Here is a 20,134-nt window from a genome sequence, read left to right as displayed (position 1 = left end):
TCTGCCTTGCCTTGCCTCGTGTTCAACAAAAGAGAGAAACTCAGTAAATGATGTCAATTTTCATTTGTGAGGGAACTATCCCATCTCACTGTAGATGCAGAAAATATTAAACTGCAGTCAAAATAATTACTTTTATGTGAGGATTACTCTTGAAACATTTGCATCTCCCAAAATTTTTATTTTCGAATGCAAATTAAGTCCAGAATGTCCTTTCTGTTCGGTGTGTCATTATCACGCTCATTGATAGTTTCATTAATTCAAGGTTTGCTGTTCTCTATGATGGCCTTAATTGTGTACTTATCCGCTCAAGCGCATAGTTTTCCTCTCTTAAATCTCTCTTGTGTCTAATAAACACAGCCTACCCAAAATAGCCTCACTTGCTCTTTAGAGAGCAAACCAGCTTCACTATGAGATGCTGAAGTCTCCATGACAACACCAGAAACTTGGTGGCAGCATGTCACTCTCTTAAGAGTTCACTGGAAATATAGTATTTTCAGACATTTAACTTGTTTATTTATTAATAGATGTCATATGTTGGGACCCTTGAGATATGAAGATGTTTGTGAAGTGGCAGTGATATCATTATAGCCTTTTTATTGTGTACATGGACTAAATTAACACTTGCCAATTGGCAAAAGTGTTGGTAAGTATATGGAATGATGTTATCCGCTTGTTAAGTGTGACGTCACGCGAAGCGGCTTCCAGGTCCAAGCGCTCTATTCAACTGAATGGGGAGACTCATGAAATGGTAATATTAAACGTTTACAAAGCGATTTAAGGCTTTCGAAAATCCCGATCGCAGTATATATGTCTATGCCTAATATCCGATGGCCAGAAAGTAATTATTTTTTTATAAATTGTTAAAATTTTGGTATTTGTTATGCAGCAAGCCCAGAGATTGTTGTGTACACTATGATTTTATATAAAATTAACTTTTATGTGTGATAGGAATAAAACGTGATCATAAACGAATGATTTCTCCACTCAAATGAGTGGCGGCTTATACCCGGAAACAGTATACATACGTCACAAACACGTCATCACTTAAGAAGCGGATTCACCAGTTAGCCCACCGTTAAAAGGGCAGCTCTGATAAAAATCATCTTTTGTAAGCTGTTTGGACAGAACTGTTTGTAGGTATAGTGTATCCACAGTCATAGTGGCTTGTTTTATGTTCAATCAACTTAAATTTGCAACAATAATTAAGTTAACTTAATTGATTTGTGTTGCATTTTTTACAGTGTACTTGCACACACGATTTGTATCTGCTTTATGCTGAAATAAGTGTTGTGTTTTTTTGTAGGTGCCAAAAAAGTGACCAACAAGGCAACGCTATGGTATGTTCCACTTTCTCTTCAAAATGTGGACAAAATCATTGAAGTTCCTCCTATTGAGGTAAGAGACTACATCAATTAATACATATCTATCTATCTATCTATCTATCTATCTATCTATCTATCTATCTATCTATCTATACATTTATACATCTATACATCCATCCATCCATCCATCCATCCATCCATCCATCCATCCATCCATCCATCCATCCATCCATCCATCCATCCATCCATCCATCCATCTATTCATCTATCCATCTATCTATCTATCTATCTATCTATCTATCTATCTATACATTTATCCATCCATCCATCCATCCATCCATCCATTTATACATCTATACATCCATCCATCCATCCATCCATCCATCCATCCATCCATCCATCCATCCATCCATCCATCCATCCATCCATCCATCCATCTATCTATCTATCTATCTATACATTTATCCATCCATCCATCCATCCATCCATCCATCCATCCATCCATCCATCCATCCATTTATACATCCATCCATCCATCCATCCATCCATCCATCCATCCATCCATCCATCCATCCATCCATCCATCCATCCATCCATCCACCCATCCACCCATCTATCTATCTATCTATCTATCTATCTATCTATCTATCTATCTATCTATCTATCTATCTATCTATCTATCTATCTATCTATCTATCTATCTATCTATCTATCTATCTATCTATCTATCTATCTATCTATCTATCCATCTATCTATCCATCATCTTTAATTTTTACATTCACAAGTAGTTTCTAATTTCCTCTAGTTCTTTGCATCAAACTTTTACTAATTTATGGGGTCTTATAAATTATTAAAGGTTGATAACACAATTTAGAGAAATTGAAGGCCCTTAAAAGGTTTTTAGTTTGTTTGCCTGAATTTAATCTGTGAATATCCAGCCTGATCTCATGAGGAAACATAAGTATTCTACGTTTTGTCAGTTTAGTGGCTAATTCATATGAATTCAATTTGAAAAAGGAGGCGTGGCACCTAACCCCACCCCTAACTCCAACCGTCATTGGGTGATGAGAAAATCGTACTGAATAGTACGAACGAGATTGTACAAATTCATACGAATTAGCCACTAAATCAAAAAGTTACGAATTGTCGTGAGATTGCGTTGGAATATCGGGATGCTGTGAAGTTTATAAAATCCTGCTACATTTTATATCTTGCTGCTTTGTTTAGAGCACTTACCAGGGAAACACTGTTATTCTTGCTGTTGTATAGAGTGAATTAGCGTTTTTACTCAATACAACTGCTGTTTTAGTTTAGTAAGTTTTTTGTATCATAATTTCACAATAACAAGTCATCATTTTAAATTAATCAATCATTTTTAAATCACTAACTGCCCACACTAATGTATGTTGAATCTCTGTTTGGGTCATGATGAAGCGTAATTGTTGCCTATGTCCTTTAGTTCAGAGAATTTAGCCTGTGATAGAGAAGATAAAATATTTAGTCACATACTCATAATATTTTCTGGCTTCCAAAATTCTAAACTCAAAAATATGATATCTGCCAATGTGCCTTTTAAAAAATTACAATCTGCCATGAAAAATCAAGATCTGTGCATAAGTGTCTTTATTGATTAATGTGCCTTTATTGATTAAACCTGATTGAAAGCTGTGGGCTGGAGTTAAATATAACAAACTGTATTACATCAATGTCGCCATGGGTAATTTCCTAATTTTTTAAATAATAAAAATAAATAAGTAGAAAACATTACTTTTATTGTTTTAACTAATGCTTTTTTATTCACATTTTATAAGGAACACAATAGAATAAAAACAAACAATTTCATTTAGCACTCAACAGAGTTTGATGCTAAACACACTAGAAAATAAGAAGTTAATATCTGTATTAAAGGCATTCCCCAACCCTTACCCATCATTCTCCCTATGGGATGGCGGGCCAAATCAAAGGTTATCATGGACCAACTTTGGGCCCTAGTTTGTGCATCTCTAATATAAAGGTCAGATAGGTTGCTAAAGCCCCACATTATTATACTTTTTTACTAGTTTTTCACTAATTATTGTTTTCTATTTCTTAATAAACTTCTTAGGTGTGGGCTGGTAAATAATTGTCTTGTACTTCATTTCCACCCTATTGAATTATATTGTATCAATAATGAGTTATTATGATGAGTCACAATCAGTTTTTAATAAATATACTAAATTAAAGTAACTTATACACTCACCGGCCACTTTATTAGGTACACCTTACTAGTACCAGGTTGGACCCCCTTTTGCCTTCAGAACTGCCTTAATCCTCCGTGCCATAGATTCGACAAGGTACTGGAAATATTTCTCAGAGATTTTGGTTTGTATTGACATGATAGCATCACGTAGTTGCTGCAGATTTGTTGGCTGCACATCCATGATGCGAATCTCCCGTTCCACCACATCTAAAAGATGCTCTATTGGATTGAGTCTGGTGACTGTGGAGGCCATTTGAGTACAGTTAACTCATTGTCATGTTCAAAAAACCTTGATGATTCACGCTTTATGACATGGAGCGTTATTCTGCTGGAAGTAGCCCTCAGAAGATGGGTAAACTGTGGTCATAAAGGTATGAACATGGTCAGCAATAATGCTCGGGTAGGCTGTGGCATTGACTGATGACCCCAAAGTGTGCCAAGAAACATCCCCCACACATCACACCACCACCACTAGCCTAAACTGCTGATTCAAGGAAGGATGGATTCATGCTTTCATGTTGTTGACGCTAAATTCTGACCTTACCATCCGAACGTTGCATCAGAAATTGAGACTCATCAGACCAGGCAACGTTTTCCAATCTTCTATTGTCCAATTATGGAGAGCCTGTGTGAATTGTAGCCTCAGTTTCTTGTTTTAGCTGACCAGAGTGGCACCCGATGTGGTCTGCCCAGAGCTTGGACGTGTTGTGCATTCAGAGATGCTCTTCTGCAGACCTCAGTTGTAACGAGTGGTTATTTGAGTTACTGTTGCCTTTCTATCAGCTGGAACCAGTCTGGACATTCTCCCCTGACCTTTGGCATCAACAATGCATTTGTGCCCACAGAACTGCCGCTCACTATATATTTTCTCTTTTTCAGACCATTCCCTGTAATCCCTAGTGATGGTTGCGCGTGAAAATCCCAGTAGATCAGCAGTTTCTGAAAAACTCAAACCAGCCCATCTGGCACCAACAACCATGCCATGTTCAAAGTCACTTTAATCCAATTTCTTCCCTATTCTGATGCTCGGTTTGAACTGCAGCAGATTATTTTGACCATGTCTACATGACTAAATGCATTGAGTTTCTGCCACGCGATTGGCTGATTAGAAATTTGCGTTAATAAGCAGTTGATCAGGTGTACCTAATAAAGTGGCCGTTGAGGGTATATACATTAAAAAGTTGCCAATGTTACATGTTGAAACCTAAAGTGTCCATGAAGTCTTAAAGTGTATGGAAAGTCTTCAAAAAGGTCTTAAGAGGTACTGAATTTAGATTGAATTATTCTGAAAGTGATTCAGTTACTCTGAGTCATGCCATTTTCCAATTTTTGTAGGACATTATACAATACGAAGTGGGTCAAAGTAGCTTCACAGAAAAAGCTTTACAGAAAGTATCATCACTGTGAAACAAATTCAGTTCCACAGAATGCAGGTTTGTTCAAGTTAGTTTGATGTTGATTCTGTTTAATTCAATATGTCACTGTCCAAGGATGTGTGATACAGCTTTAATAGTGTGATCAATCAAATATAGAGTGGTTCATTAAATCATTTTGACCATTTACATTTTACAAATGAATTATGTATTAATGTGACGTGCTTTTTAAATCTGCAGTACTCCAGCCCGGAACGGGAGGAAGCAGGTAAAAAGAGATACGAGGCTCAGAAATTAGAGCGATTAGAGGACAAAGTGAGGAACGGTGAGATCATCATGTCTGTCTCTCTTCCAGGTAACAGTTACTCCTTCATGTCATTACTCATCCTTATTCTCATTGAACATGCGTTTGATATGTCAGTGATCACAAGCAGTCAGAGTCATTTCACAGCTGAAAAGCATCGCAGCAGTGCCTTAGTAATTTGTACTGAATCATTAGCATAGACTTTTAGCGTTGTAATTAAAGGGATACTTCCACCAAATCTGACAATTCCTTTATCATTTACTCACCCTTCACTTGATCCAAACCCGTTATAATTTCTTTATTTTGTTGAACACAAAAGAAGATACTTTGAAGAATGTTGAAACCTGTAACGATTGACTTCCATAGTAGAAAAAACAAATGCAATGGAAGTCAATGGTTACAGGTTTTCAGCTTTCTTCAAAATGTATTCTTTTGGGTTCAACAGAATAAAGAATATCATTAATGTTTGAAAGCAATTGAGGGTGAGTAAATAGTGAGTAATTTTTTTTTTATTTTTTTGATGAACTAACTTTTCAATTGGCATTTCAAAGTACTTAAAATGCTACATGCTATTACAGTAGTACATGTCCAGCAAACATTGTGGTTCCTCGGACATTTGTGATATTTTGTGTGATTGTTGGACATACTGTCTCACCTTGATTTAATGTTATTTTGCTCTGATGCTGCACAGATAGACAGACCAAAGGTATGTATATGCTTTTCTCCAAAAGACTAACGTAATTTTAATTAAAATAAAAAATAAAAAACTTTTAATATATTTTTTTGTAGCTTTTTGTTTTATTTTATTTTAGTTTTTTAATGTTTTTCATGTTCCAGGTAATGAGACGTTTAGTTGAATTTGATTAACTTCAGCGTATTTACACTTCTGTATAGTAAATGTGTTTAAAAAACTATTAACGTAATTAAAAAAACTCAAAAATTATTTCAGAAAACTTAACGTAATTTACAATTGTTTTAATAGATTTTTTTACATTTTATTTTTAATTTTATTTTGATTTCTTTCATATTTTTATGTTCCAGGTAATAAGATGTTTAATTAAATTTGATTAATTTGAGTGTATTTACACTTCTATATAGTAAAGTATTTTTGTATGCATTTAAAAAGCTATTAATATAATAAAACAAAAACTCCAACCCCCCCCCCCCCCCCAAATTTTTTAAAGCAATTTTTATTTTTTGTTTAATTCTAAAAAAAAATTTTGTTGTTTTTAAATATTTTTCATGTTTCAGGTATTGAGACGTTTCATTGAATTTTGTTTAATTTAAGCGTATTTACACTTCCGTATAGTAAATGTGTGTAAAAAACTATTAACGTCATTAAAACAACTCTCAAAAAATCTTTACGTAACTTAATTTTTCTTTTACATTTTAATTTTTCTTTAATTTTTGTTACAATTTTTTTTTCATGTTTCGGGTAATAAGATGTTTAATTATTGATAATTTTGAGCGCATTTACACTTCTGTATTGTAAAGTATGTTTGTATGCATGGAAAAAGCTATTAATGTGATAAAAAAACTCCCAAAAATTCCCCCAAAAAACTTATACACTTTTAATAACTATTATTATTTTTTTAACATTTTATTTTATTTTGTTTTTAAATATTTTTCATGTTCTGGTTAATAAGACATTTAATTAAATTAGATTAATTTAAGCGTACTTACACTTCTGTATAGTAAAGCGTTTTTGTATGTGTGTAAATAACTATTAACATAACAAAAAACTCCCAAAAATTTCCCCAAAAACTTTTAATGTAACATAAATTTTTTTTAAATATGTTTTTTAACATTTAATTTAAATTCTTTTTTTATTTTTTAAACATTTTTTCATGTGCAATGAGACGTGTAATTGAATTTTGATTAATTTGAGTGTACTTACACTTCTGTAAAGTACTTTTGTATGTGTGCAAAAAGCTATTAACATAATTATAAAAAACTCCTCTGAAAAACTATTAACGTAATTTGTTTTTAATACATATATTTAATACATGCACATAATACATACATATATATATATATATATATATATATATATATATATATATATATATATATATATATATATATATATATATATATTTTTTTTTATATATATATATTTTTCATGTGCCGGCTAATAAGTCGTTTAATTGAATTTTATTCATTTAAACGCATTTACACTGTATAGTAAAGTGTATTTGCATGCATTTTATAAATATTTTTTTTCTCTTATCCTTTTTTTTTTTCCATAGAGCCCTACACTGTTGTATGTAGTCAGTCGAGTCTGATTCACCTCGTCGGCCCGTCTGACTGCACCCTGCATGGCTTTGTACATGGAGGTAAGAATTTTTATGATTATTTGTTATTATTTTCAAATTAGAGTTGAGCACTCAATCCTATGGCTATTTGGACTTGTTTAATGTGCTTTCATCAGAACTTCACACACACACACAAACACTTTGAGATCTTTTTCATTATGTGAAGTATTAAACCAACAACAAAAAAAAACAAACAATGTCAAAGCAATTCTGAAAATAAAAGTCTCCTTTAATGCTGAAAATCGCATCCAATGAATAGTATTTGCTTCATCCATTGATGTTTTGAGTCATCGTCTTAAGGTGTTAACTTCACACTCTTGTTGGTATCAGCTGTGAATGTTAGTGAAGTCTCATGTGTGCCCTTTGTATGGCTGACCCTTAATGACGGTGCTTCTTGTGTCAGGAATTAGTTCAAACTTGTCACTTGGAAGGTTCCATTTCAATTAAGAAGTTGTCATCACTTAGTTGTTTTTTCCATTATTCGAGATAAAACGGTTATTGCATTATATCCTGCCTCCTTTACAGAAGTACATAAAGATTTGAGAGTAGCCCACTTTAACACATTAAAGGGATCATGTGTGAACAGACCCTTTTTAAAAATACTGGTAAAATTGTTAGAACATGCTGACGTGAGACGTCTACCATCGTTAGCCAGCTAAAGTCGCAAGTTCTGTTATTAAAAGCATTGTTCCTTGATTTGTCCAAATCCATCGTTCTAACAAACATTCGCAAACTTGCAACTACACCTCTGGAGCTGTAGTTAGAAACAGTGTTCCTGGCTGTGTTCTATTCTCAGTTATCCCCCCTAAGCCCTATTTGTTTAGAACATTCTTACATTTAAACTTGGAATGATCTTTTAAAAAAGCATTAAAGTCATCACTCTTAGGTGTGATTTGCTTTCCAAGTATTTTTACAGTTCCGTTTTAGCGATCTTGCCTGTGACAGCGGTGACGTAATTTTGACAGGGGAGTGTCGCTTTTTCATTCGTACTCATAATCAGGTCTTCGTGTCCGTGGTGAAACTGTGTTTTGTGTTTGTAAAGTACACCCATCATTGTGACGACCGGGGGTGTGGGGTGGGGGGGTGGGGGGGGGGGAGTGACAGAGACAACTGGAGGTAAGATCCACAATACAGGTTTATTCAGCGTCAGGCAAGCAATGATCAAACAGGTGCAAACGGGTATATTCAGGCAGTCCAGAATCGTAGTCGTATAAACAGGCAACAGGTCAAAAGGCAGACGGCTAAACAGGAGAACAAAGGTAAACAAGGTAAGGGTCTAACACGGGAAACAAGACAGGGAGAAACGCGTTGTAATGTCACTGATACAGCTAACAAGACTCTGCAAACTGGAAGGGTAAATGAGTGGTTTATGTAGGGTGTGTCAGTCTCTGACAAGGCTCAGCTGGTGAGAATGTAATCAATCTTGATGAGTGAGCATGTGTGAGTGTAACCGGAGAGCATGTTTGAATATGTAGTCCAAGGGAAGGCGGAAGTGTAGTCCTTAGTGTTCATGTGAGAACCAGCGATCTCTGGAGAGCGATCGCTGGTTATGTGGCAATCATAAATTCATCAGTTATTTACAAACAGACAAAGAAAATGTTGTATCTTTGTCTGTTCTAATTGCAGATTTTAGAATTGTACTCTCGTAAAATTACGAGTACGTTCCGTTTTCCTTTAATGCTTTTTCATGACAGATGCGCGAATTTTATTTCCGCACGAAATATTTATGACTCTGACTACGTTTACATGCACACCAATAATTCAATTTTAATGCGATTAAGCAACCCAAGCTTATTTTGGAAACGTAGCCCCGCGGACGTTTCTGGAGAAAGATTTACGTGGCCGTAGGTATGTACGGACGCGTTTAGTTTTTTTTTTTCAAGCGAACGCTGCGGGGCGGTGTGGCGCTGCTCTGCTAAGCTCCTCCTTTTCGCGCTCGCTGGCCGACGGCTCGCCTCCAAGAGGAGGGCTTTCCCGATGCAACCAGTTTGTCCGCTTAGCTCACAGCGTTGCGTCGGCGGAGCAGAAGCCGGGATCGAGTCCGGGGAACAGCGATTCCGGAAATCAGGTAAGACGAAAAACGGAATCCGAAAAATAAGGGCGAGAACGCGGAGGGATCCGAAAACGCGGTCGAAATCAAAGACAAGGGCTTTTGCGAACCGTCGCTCGGGTTTAGGGAAGGAGGAGGAGGAGGAAGAGGAAGAGGAGGACGGCTGAGTCGGCAGATCCGGCGGCTTTTCGCGTGAGAACGGCACGGGCGCGAACGGCGCGCGCTCCCGAGAGGTGCCCGAGACGAGGAAAAACGCGCACAGCGGCCTCTCGCGGATCCGCGAAAACAAAAACCGCTCGAATACATACCTACCGGGACGTATCTCGCGGCCCGCAGAAACGTCCGCGGGGCTACGTTTCCACAATGAGGCCGGGTTGCGATTAAGACAAAACTCTGATTAAGAGTTAACCATGTAAACAGCGATTTTTGATTAATTTAATCAGATTAAGGTCATAATCGAACTAAAGAGAAATCAAATTAAGATATGTGGAGTGTGCCGATTTTAATCGCATTATTGAAGTGCAGTACAGACATGTAAACGCCTTAATCGAACTATTACCGTCATGTAGGGCTTTTCGCCGCGTTTTGCGACAGGATAGATAAAATACAGAGGTTTTTTTTCTTCCATTCACCATGCGGTGTGATCTTTTATTAAAACAACACTCTTCCAGCAGTTCATAGTTGCATTTAATATCTCGTTTGTCACAGACAGCGTGCATGAAATGTTCGTGAATGAAAGTGAAAGTGGCAAACTGCAGTTGAAAGTCCACAAATTACAAATGAAACACCCGAAATTGCATAAAACACCGGAGGAAATGCGGATAGCTCGGTGACGCAATGACGTTAATTGAATCATGTGCTATAACATGTAAACCGGGATCATGAAAGAAACATTTAAAAAGCAACTCATGTAAACATCTTAGTCTTATTATTCTCTTAATTAGATTAAAGCAAATCATTCGATTACTGATGTCCATGTAAACGTAGTCAATGATTTTATTCCATACTCTGAAGTCACGCTGATAATTAGAGATGATAAGGTGCAGCCGTGAACTAGAGGTCTGCATTCCCGCGGCTGTCCCTCGGGCGCCGCAGGACCCGACCAGATTTCTGCGGCGTGGGAATAAATTTCCGATTAAATCGCGGGAGTGGTCGGTAACAGGTTTAATTTAGGATGGGAGCGGGCTGTCTAGCAATATCGCGGATATTGCTATGCGAATGAGAGAGAGAGCGAACTTTGCATGTGTGTGTGCTTGGTGCTTGTGTATGTTAGTGCGTGCGCGCGAATGAGAGAGAGAGAGAGCTTTCCCAGATAGTAAAATACACTCGGGCCAGTTCCGGCTAGATTCTCGCCTGCCAGAGACTTACCACTCAGCCCGGCTCCAGCTGCCAGATTCCGGATGCTTGTGGACTCACTGCCCGATTCCGGCCCGAATCAATCGGGCCAGATGCGGCGGCCGTAAGCAAGCCCGGAGCTGGCGCGACTCAGTATTTATATACCTTTATATAAAACCTTTTGGTATTGCATTGGTACTTGATACATGGTATTACAAGCCTTTGAGTTGATATAACAGCAAACGCCTTTGTGTCTGCTTGGTGCTTGTGTGTGTGTTAGGGCTCGCGCGCGTATGAGAGAGAGAGATTTGTCTGTGTGTGTGTGCTTGGTGCTGTGTGTGTGTGTGTTTATACAGACAGCTTGGCTTGGCTGTCTGGACTGTATAGCTGAGGGATTTTCGGTTTTGTTTTCCCCCGCTCTTTAGCGGGATCGGGCGCGGCGGGCAGAAAACGGGGCGGGTCGGGCAGCGGGACAATAAATTCTTGATATAAGCGGGAGCTGTCAGGTTCGGGCTAAAACCTGGCGGGTGTGGGCGGGAGCGGGATTCAAAATTTATTCCCGCGCAGATCTCTACTGTGAACCATGTGGTAGGCCTTGAATGCATGCATCAGAGAGGTTCAAGTAACAGTGGGCAGAGATTCAGTGAGCATGTCACAGAGATTTTCTACAACTCCATTGCATTTAGAGATATTATAGTCTAGCAATGTATTAAAGGTTTTTTTATTAAGTAAAATAAACAAAAATATAAAGTTCAAATATAACAAAACGTATTTTTTACATTCATTTATATTATTTAGTGACTTAATATTGTAATATATCACTTTTCCTAGCGCTATCTACTGTATCTAAATTAATATCTATGTATGATAAAAGAGTGAAAGTTGTAGAGGTGGATTTTCCTCTAAAGCTTTAAAACCTGTGTGTTTTTTTGCAGCCATATTGTACTTTCATGTTGTGCATTTAGCTGGAATACAGTATCCATTAACCCCTAACCTATTTTAGATTTTCTCTTAATTTAGTGGCGTTTACTTGCAATGTAGAGGATTGGCTGTATTCGCCATCATCCCATTTATACATGCATGACAAGAAGTCGACTCACTGACCTGAATGAGTTACATAAACACAAGAACATGAGCAGCACAGTCCGGGAAGAAGCTGTAACAGCAAACATTTGACACAGCTGAATCAAAACCTTCTTTCCATTTAGTTTTTTCTATTTTTTAAATGTCACTTTCCTGATGTTTTTGTGTAGGAGATATCTGTATTTTTCATTTATTTATTTATTTATTTATTTATTTATTTAGATAATAAGCTAAAGCAAAACAGGTAAAACTGGCATGTTATGTACAGTTGAAGAATTATTAGCCCCCCTATTTTTCCCCACATTCTGTTTAATATAGAGAAGATTTTTTAACGCATTTCTAAACATAATAGTTTTATCACGCAATAGTTTTTTCTTAACTCATTTCTAATAACTGATTTATTTTATCTTTGCCATGATTACAGTAAATATTATTTGACTAGATATTTTAAGACACTAGTATTCAGCTTAAAGTGACATTTAAAGGCTTAATTAGGTCAACTAGGCAGGTTTGAGTAATTAGGCAAGTTGTTGTATAACGATGGTTTGTTCTGTAGACTATCAGGAAAAAAATAGCTTAAAGGGGCTAATAATTTTGACCTTAAAATGGCTTTTTAACAATTTGAAACTGCTATTATTCTAGCCAAAAAAAAACAAAAAAAACAAATAAGACTTTCTCCAGAAGAAAAAATATTATCAGACATACTGTGAAAATGTCCTTGCTTTGTGAAACATCATTTGGAAAATATTTTAAAAAGAAAAAATTCAAAGGGGGGGCTAATAATTCTGACTTTAACTGTATATGCACACACAGTGTATTTATCACATGAATGTAAGATTGAATAGATGAGAATAAAAGTGAAAGGAGTAATGGTGCATCAGTAATGTGAGAAAGGGGAAGCAGAACGAGAAGTGGGAAGACCCTTACGTCAGTAAAAGAACGAACCATTTCATATCTAGTTAGATGTTAATATAATGGCTTGCATGCATGTTGATCTGGACTGCTGCAATCGAGCCAAGCAAGTCTACTGATCGGTAAATTCATGCTACATTTCTGTTCGATGTTCCTGACAATAAGGAAACATATTTACTTTATGTATACAGCCAATACTCACATTTTAGTCACATAAAAATTGTATCAAGCCGTACACATTTACAGTTAAAGTCAATGCGCCATGTGCTTTAGACTTTGTGGCTAGATCATTAAATTGAGCCCTAATTCTTTTTAATAAGGGATTCTTTTTACTATTAGTATTTAGAACAGAGGATTTTACTCTACTTGCTCTAAAGTTTTTTGTTCCATGGTATATATTTATCTAAAGGTTTTAATTGTTAACATTAGTTAATGCATTAAATAACAAATTTAAAATAAATGTATGTTTTACAGCATTTATGAATATCTGTTAAATGTTCATAAAAATGCAAATCAAATGCAAAAATGTGTCTACTAATATTAATAACATTGTTTTATTAGACTAGCCAGATCTTCTAAATACTCAAGGGCCGGCTTTAATTTAATGTAACTGAACTGCTCGCTGAAAACCGAATCACTCACAAATCGGTAATTTCAAGTTGATTTGATTTGCGTTTGACTGAAATTGAGTGGGTGAAGTGTTTACCTTGTAATCAGTCATTCCTGTCAGTGTGGCCCATTGAGGTTGATTTGTGGACTGACTGCGATCGTGATAGGCAGGCATTATTGCATTGTCAGGATAATCAGCCTGCCGTAGTGCAATGGAGACTATTGACTGTTGCCTTTGTCTAGCAGACTCATGCCACTCTTAAGAGCTCAGTGACACCACAATCTCCGGGGAGGTGAAAAAAATACATTACCTTGCTATGAAACCTTATATGCTGTTACGGCTTTTCGAAATTGTTGTTTTGGATGTGCTATGAACACATTTATTTTCCTTCTGCTTCTTATGGCTTTATTTTAGTGCACCAGCAGTAAGACATCTTTGCTTGTCACATAAATGTCATACTGGCACATAAAATATTAGTCCCTGCTCAGCAACACCCTGACAAACATAAAAAAAACAAGTTTTGCTTTAGTAAGCAAGTTTTTTTGTTGGTTTGAGGGACTAAAATACAAAAGGCTGTATCTTTTAAATATGCTATACACTAAAACTAACTGCCATAATTACGCTGATGTTATCTTAATATCTTAAAGGTGCCATATTGTGCATTGATTCAATTGTTACTACAGAGTATAGGTAGTGTAAATTCAAACTTTGTCCTGAACAGTATATCTGAAACCCATTGGTTATTAAAGAGCCCCTATTATGCATTATAAAACGTCATATTTAGGTATTGGGGGTCTCCAACAACGTTCGGATATGCATGTATGGTCAAAACAACACTTTCATCGTCCTATTATATGCATTTATTTTTACTTAATTATCGCGACGTCTCCCATTTGATTTGTTCAGTGATTCATTTGTTCCAACCTCCTCCTTTGATGCTAATCTGCACTAATTAGTCTGATGACCCAGTCTGTTGGGATTGGTTGACTGTGTTCAGCATGAGATGGAAAGAAACGCCCACCACAGTTATGAAGTAGTCAGAGTGCAGAGTTTATGTGTGAGCCCAATGCAGAAATGCATTAAAACAGTGTAATTTACCACCAGCATGTTCTTTTTTCTTAACCATAACCCCAAGTAAGTAACGACACACATTCAGTATTAATCCACACAGTGGCAAAAGTTGGCCATAGCAATGAAAAACGGCAGCGGATCGCGAGCTTAGAAATGCATTTACAGTTGAAGTTTACATACACTCTAAAAAAGGAAAATAACCATTTCTTTTTTATTCTGATGGTAAATAATACTAAACGTTTACTGTTTTAGGTCCGTTAGGTTTACCTAAATGATTTACATTTGCTAAATGTCAGAATAATGAGAGAATTTTTTTTTTTTTTGAGAATTTTTTATTATTTCTAGACAGTCAAAAGTTTACATGCATTTCCTTGGTATTTTTTTTAGCTCTGCTTTTAAAGTGTATAACTTTGGTCAAATCCTCCCACAAGCTTCTCACAATAGTTTGAAGGCATTTTGGCCCATTCCTCCAGACAGAATTGGTGTAACTGAGTCAGATTTGTAGGCATGTCTTGCTTGCACAAGCTTTTACTGCCCACAAATTTTCTATTGGATTGAGATCAGGGCTTTGTGATGTCCACTCCAAAACATTCACTCTATTGTCCTTAATGACCATTTTAACTAACTTGGCAGTATGCTGATGGTCAGGGTCTGTTTGGAAGACCCATTTGTGGCCAAGTTTTAGTTTCCTGGCTGATGTCTTGAGATGTTGCTTTAGTATTTCTACATAATGTTCTTTCTTCATGGTGCCATCTATGCTGTGAAGTGGACCAGTCCCTCCTGCAGCAAAACTGCCCCACAACATGATGCTACTGCCCCTATACTTCACAGTTGGGAGGGTGTTCCTAGGCTTGTAAGCTTTCCCCTTTGTCCTTTAAATGTAACACTGGTCATTATGGCCAAACAGTTCAATCTTAGTTCCATCAGACCACAGGACATGTCTCCAAAAATTAGTCTTTTCCCCAGAGTAATTTAGCAAATTGTAATCTGGCTTTTTTATTGATTCTGGCTTGTTGATTTTCCCATGTTGTGACAAAAGGAAGCAGTGTGTTTGAAGTTTTCCTTAAATGCTATTCTACAGTTGTGCCTCCACTTAACTCAAATGTTGTCAATTAGCCAATCAGAAACTTCCAAAACCTTGACACCATCATCTGAGCTTGTTCAGAGGCATAGTAAGTAATCTTATTGTATGTAAACTTGACTTTCAAGAAAAGTTATAACAATTTCTCAAAAAATATCTCTTTCATTATTCTGCTATTAAGCACAACAGAAACAAATTTGATAATCCTAACTTATCTAAAAGAGAAAAAGTTTAGTCACAAAAACATCTGACTTCTTTTAAAATAGTTATGTGCCTTTTTATACAGTGTATGTACACTTCTGGTTTCAACTGTAAATCTGTAAAGGAACCAGCACGCGTCACATTTTCAACATGGTTTTGGGCACGTTACGTGAATAACCCCATAAAGAATTAACCTGAGAGATGCAGTACAAGCCATGTGAAGCGTTTACAAGTAAACACACAATTAAGTACATTTTGCTACAGAAAACAAGAAGGCAGCCATTTTAATCACACTTACTGGTTGTGATCCGGAGGAAGAAGAAACTGGTCTATATGAACTGTGTACTGACAAAGTCCCTGTCAAGGTCTGACAAAGTCCCATACATTAATAGTCTTTGCTGATCCTATCTTTTAATAACAAACGGCCGGCGAATCTCGCATTGCAGGGTAGGGTATTGTATAAATCATCAGAAAAATGACAGTAACAAACACAGCACAAGGCTAGCTATACTGTGGCATTTAAGGGTGTCACGATCCTCCAAATCCTCGATTCGATTACATTTTCGATTCTAAAGGCACAATTCGATTCGATTTTCGATTATGAATAATTAATTAATTAATGACGAATTAATTATTTGTAGCCTACCGTTTAAACTACCTGACCTGCATGGTCTTTGTTTTACCCATAAACAAATCATACAGTAAATGAATAAAGGCAAGATACACACATAATTACCACCTGTCAATCACTTTTTCTGCGGGACTCGTGAATAGGCAGTGATCTGTGTCGTTATAATGACGTCGGTAAAAAAGAAGCACAACCAACAGGAACCAGCCAACAGTATCTGAGGTGTTCGCTAAAATGATTAAGTACAAGTGAGTGAAAGATTGAAGCAGTCCTCTTGACCTGCTGTCTCGAGGGCATGGATGTGTGTGCGTCTGTGTCTCTGTGGTCACGTGATATTGCAAGTGCATTTTCAGAGGTAGAGAGGAAGGAGGGCTGCTCAGAAATGCTACACGCCACTGTGGATGTCAAATCGTTGTCGTTCTAAAATGCCATTTAAAAACAAAGACAGTGTAAACAGGGCCTGAGTGTGTACTTTTCGCGAGCGGATTTGCAACGGGGGCGGGCGGAGGATCGCGATGCCGGTGTTGTCTGTCGGACGAACCGTACGTAATACGTACATAGCAGAGCTTGCAAAACTGTGTTTTTTTTGTCGACAACACGAACGTTGTCAACATAACTCACTGGAAATCCAAAATGCTTACACACCGGTGACTTCATTGAAAGAGGAGAGGGTTTAAGCTCTGTCGACGGGTCTCCTGCTTCTGCAGTTTAACAAGCACTTCAACAAGCCTGTTTTTTTCCCTCTTGGCAAGCCAATCTGACGTGACATGGGGGCGTGGCAGCATCGACGATTCTACTTTTTGATTCGATAATCGAAATTAAGCATAAATTTCGATCGATTTCGATTTAAAATCGAAATAGTGACACCCCTAGTGGCATTGTTGGGATAAATTTTAAATCTTTAACCATTTATTCCCGACAGCCACATATCTGGTTTTCTCTGAGTGATTGTAATCTTTGTGTAATGATCAATCCCTTCCCTGCAATTCTGCTAGTGTTTAAAGGGAAGGGCATGTTCACGTTTTACTGGATCCAGCACTTCATATTTAATGATGTTTTGTATAAAGGTCGATGCAAACAGGCAAAAGATTCAAACAGAAGACAATTCATATATTCAACTCTGAGTTGACACAATTTTTTGAGAATCAATCATTTTAAACATGGTGCACTTTCAGATTTAAACCTCAGCTGGATGTTTTTGTTCACTTAAAGCTGTGTTACACACTGCATGAAGGGTCATTTTCACAAATATCAGTTGTCCTCCCGTAAAGCAGCTCTAAAACAAGAGAGTGTACTGATTCAGCGCATGCCAGTTCAGAAATGGTTTTCGCTTCGCTTCAGCAAGTGTTTGAAATTCATCACTTATGAAATGAGTTCAATTTTCCTATAAGCTCAAGTTAATAGTGTTAATATTGAGCTAGTTTAAAGATTGTCGATTTCAATATCATTGTCAGTGTTTTTCAGATTTTTTTTCCTGAAAAAAAGGTGATTCAGCTGTAAAGCAGCTCTACAGAGGACAATAGTATATATGAATGTTTCAGTCTTAACCAATTATGAGATCTTGCAGCAGCACACAAAGTTAATTTTTATACATTTTCAATTCTTTCATTTTTTCAAAGCTCATTCATGCACAGTCTTCAAGATTTAAAACCTTTGGTGCATGCCACATAAGATATTTAGACAGCCCAGGGTTATTAGAAACACTTGCCTCATACTACATTTTTTGCAAATCTAAACTACATCTAAAATACATCTAAAATTTGTCTAAAATACATCTAAAATTTGTCTAAAATACATCTAAAATACATCTACAATACGTCTAAAATACATCTAAAATATGTCTTAAATACATCTAAAATACATCTAAAATACATCTAAGATATGTCTAAAATACATCTAAAATATGTCTAAAATACATCTAAAATACGTCTAAAATACATCTAAGATATGTCTAAAATATGTCTAAAATACATCTAAAATACGTCTAAAATACATCTAAAATACATCTAAAATACGTCTAAAATACATCTAAAATATGTCTTAAATACATCTAAAATACATCTAAAATACATCTAAGATATGTCTAAAATACATCTAAAATATGTCTAAAATACGTCTAAAATACATCTAAAATACATCTAAAATATTTCTAAAATATGTATTTTCTCTTTGCCCATGTTGGTGTAGTCATCCTAAACACTTCCACAAATTGTATCTTCATCTCCAGTGCCATTTTTTGATTGCACTTTTTGGGCTATTTAAAAAACACTGATGTGATATTAGTCATAAAACTCCTCATTTAAAATTCAAAATATCAATATCAATCATGTTTGATGGTGTGAAGATGGCTCCCATGTGACTATGAGAAGATGTAGGTCTTTAAGATTTTAACTTGCAAATGAAAAGCAAGCTAAAGGCAGCACTGAAAGGTAAGCAAAACTCTATTAGTGCCTGCTGAGTCAAAATATTTTTTATTCATACAAATGTATCTATCATGCACCTCCCATACTAATATGGATATGTCTTTATAATATAAACTATTTTTATAATTTTGATTATAAAAATATTACTCAAAAATGAGCTTGTTCTGAAAATGTTTACCCAAATATGACTGCTACATCCTTGATCAGATGTAAAAAAAAAAAAAGAAAGCGAGTCTTTAGATTAGCACATGGTTAGTGGTTAAGTTAACCCATTAGAGCTTCTCAGTGGCTCATCTTCAAATTATTATGTGATATGTGATGCCTTTAATGAGCTAACATTATGTATTGTTTAATTTTTGACCCTATTTTGGGAAAGGAGGGTGGTTGTGTATGATTTATAGCAGTTGTAGGTGATGCCAGCTGAAAAGGAAGGTAGTTTGAGTTGAGGTAAGTTGAGAGGGCAGGTTATATTAGGCATGTCATTTCTTCAGGATTTACCCAGTCCATGTTTTAAATAACGTGCGCTGATGAATTGTTATAGGGTTGTAAATTAAATAGAATACGTAAGCTCCACTGATTAACTTCAAAGGCAAAAAAATGAGGATCTAAATAGGTCACTCGTTGGGAGAGAAGGCATAATTTGAAGGGTTCCATTTTTAATGTCATCCAAAGGTCTGCTCAAAATAGAAAAGTAATAATTTCTGTCTAGCTCTGTTAGAGGACTTCTTTTAGCATTTAAAATGAGTAACTTTAGAACTGTTTTCTAGAAAAATATAAATGGTTTTTTCAGGGTAGCTGCAGTGTTTTAAAAAGTCTTAAATATCTCAAAAGCTAAATTTGAGGCCTTAAAGTCTTAAATTTATACTATATTGTGAAATGTTGTGTTGTAGGTCTTAAATCTGTTTTTAATTTTCTTTGTTCATGTATTACTTTCCTTACAGTATTCCTTACAAGTATTACTTTTCTTACAGTAAGATTTCCTTAAAAGTTTTCTATTTATTTACTGCTGAGCAAACTGACCTGGCCTATATTAATTATTATTAAATTATTATTATAATTGTAGAGTGAAGTAATTCACAGTTATGTTTTGTTCTATATATATATATATATATACCCTATATATATATACCCTAAAAAACCCTAAAAAAAATATAATTGTTTAATAGAATTTTTGTTTAACTTGTAA

At 36.0% G+C, this 20,134-nt stretch overlaps 1 protein-coding gene across 18 annotated transcripts in view; it reads left to right on the top strand.

The window, feature by feature from the left end:
- Positions 1–20,134, top strand: part of acot7 (acyl-CoA thioesterase 7) — a 151,773-nt gene that overhangs the window by 32,405 nt on the left and 99,234 nt on the right. For 16 of the 18 annotated variants that reach the window (XM_087263188.1, XM_087263190.1, XM_087263189.1 and 13 more), the window contains 3 exon segments: positions 1,304–1,395; positions 5,176–5,290; positions 7,489–7,575. In XM_087263188.1, coding sequence (XP_087119314.1) covers positions 1,304–1,395; positions 5,176–5,290; positions 7,489–7,575 — 294 coding nt within the window. 18 annotated transcript variants of the gene reach the window in all.

Source organism: Danio rerio, chromosome 8 (assembly GCF_052040795.2).
Source record: "Danio rerio strain M-AB ecotype USA chromosome 8, GRCz13ab, whole genome shotgun sequence".
Lineage (NCBI taxonomy): Eukaryota > Metazoa > Chordata > Actinopteri > Cypriniformes > Danionidae > Danio > Danio rerio.
The sequence above is the reverse complement of the archived record's forward strand: the minus strand, read 5'-3'. Positions and strand labels throughout refer to the sequence as shown.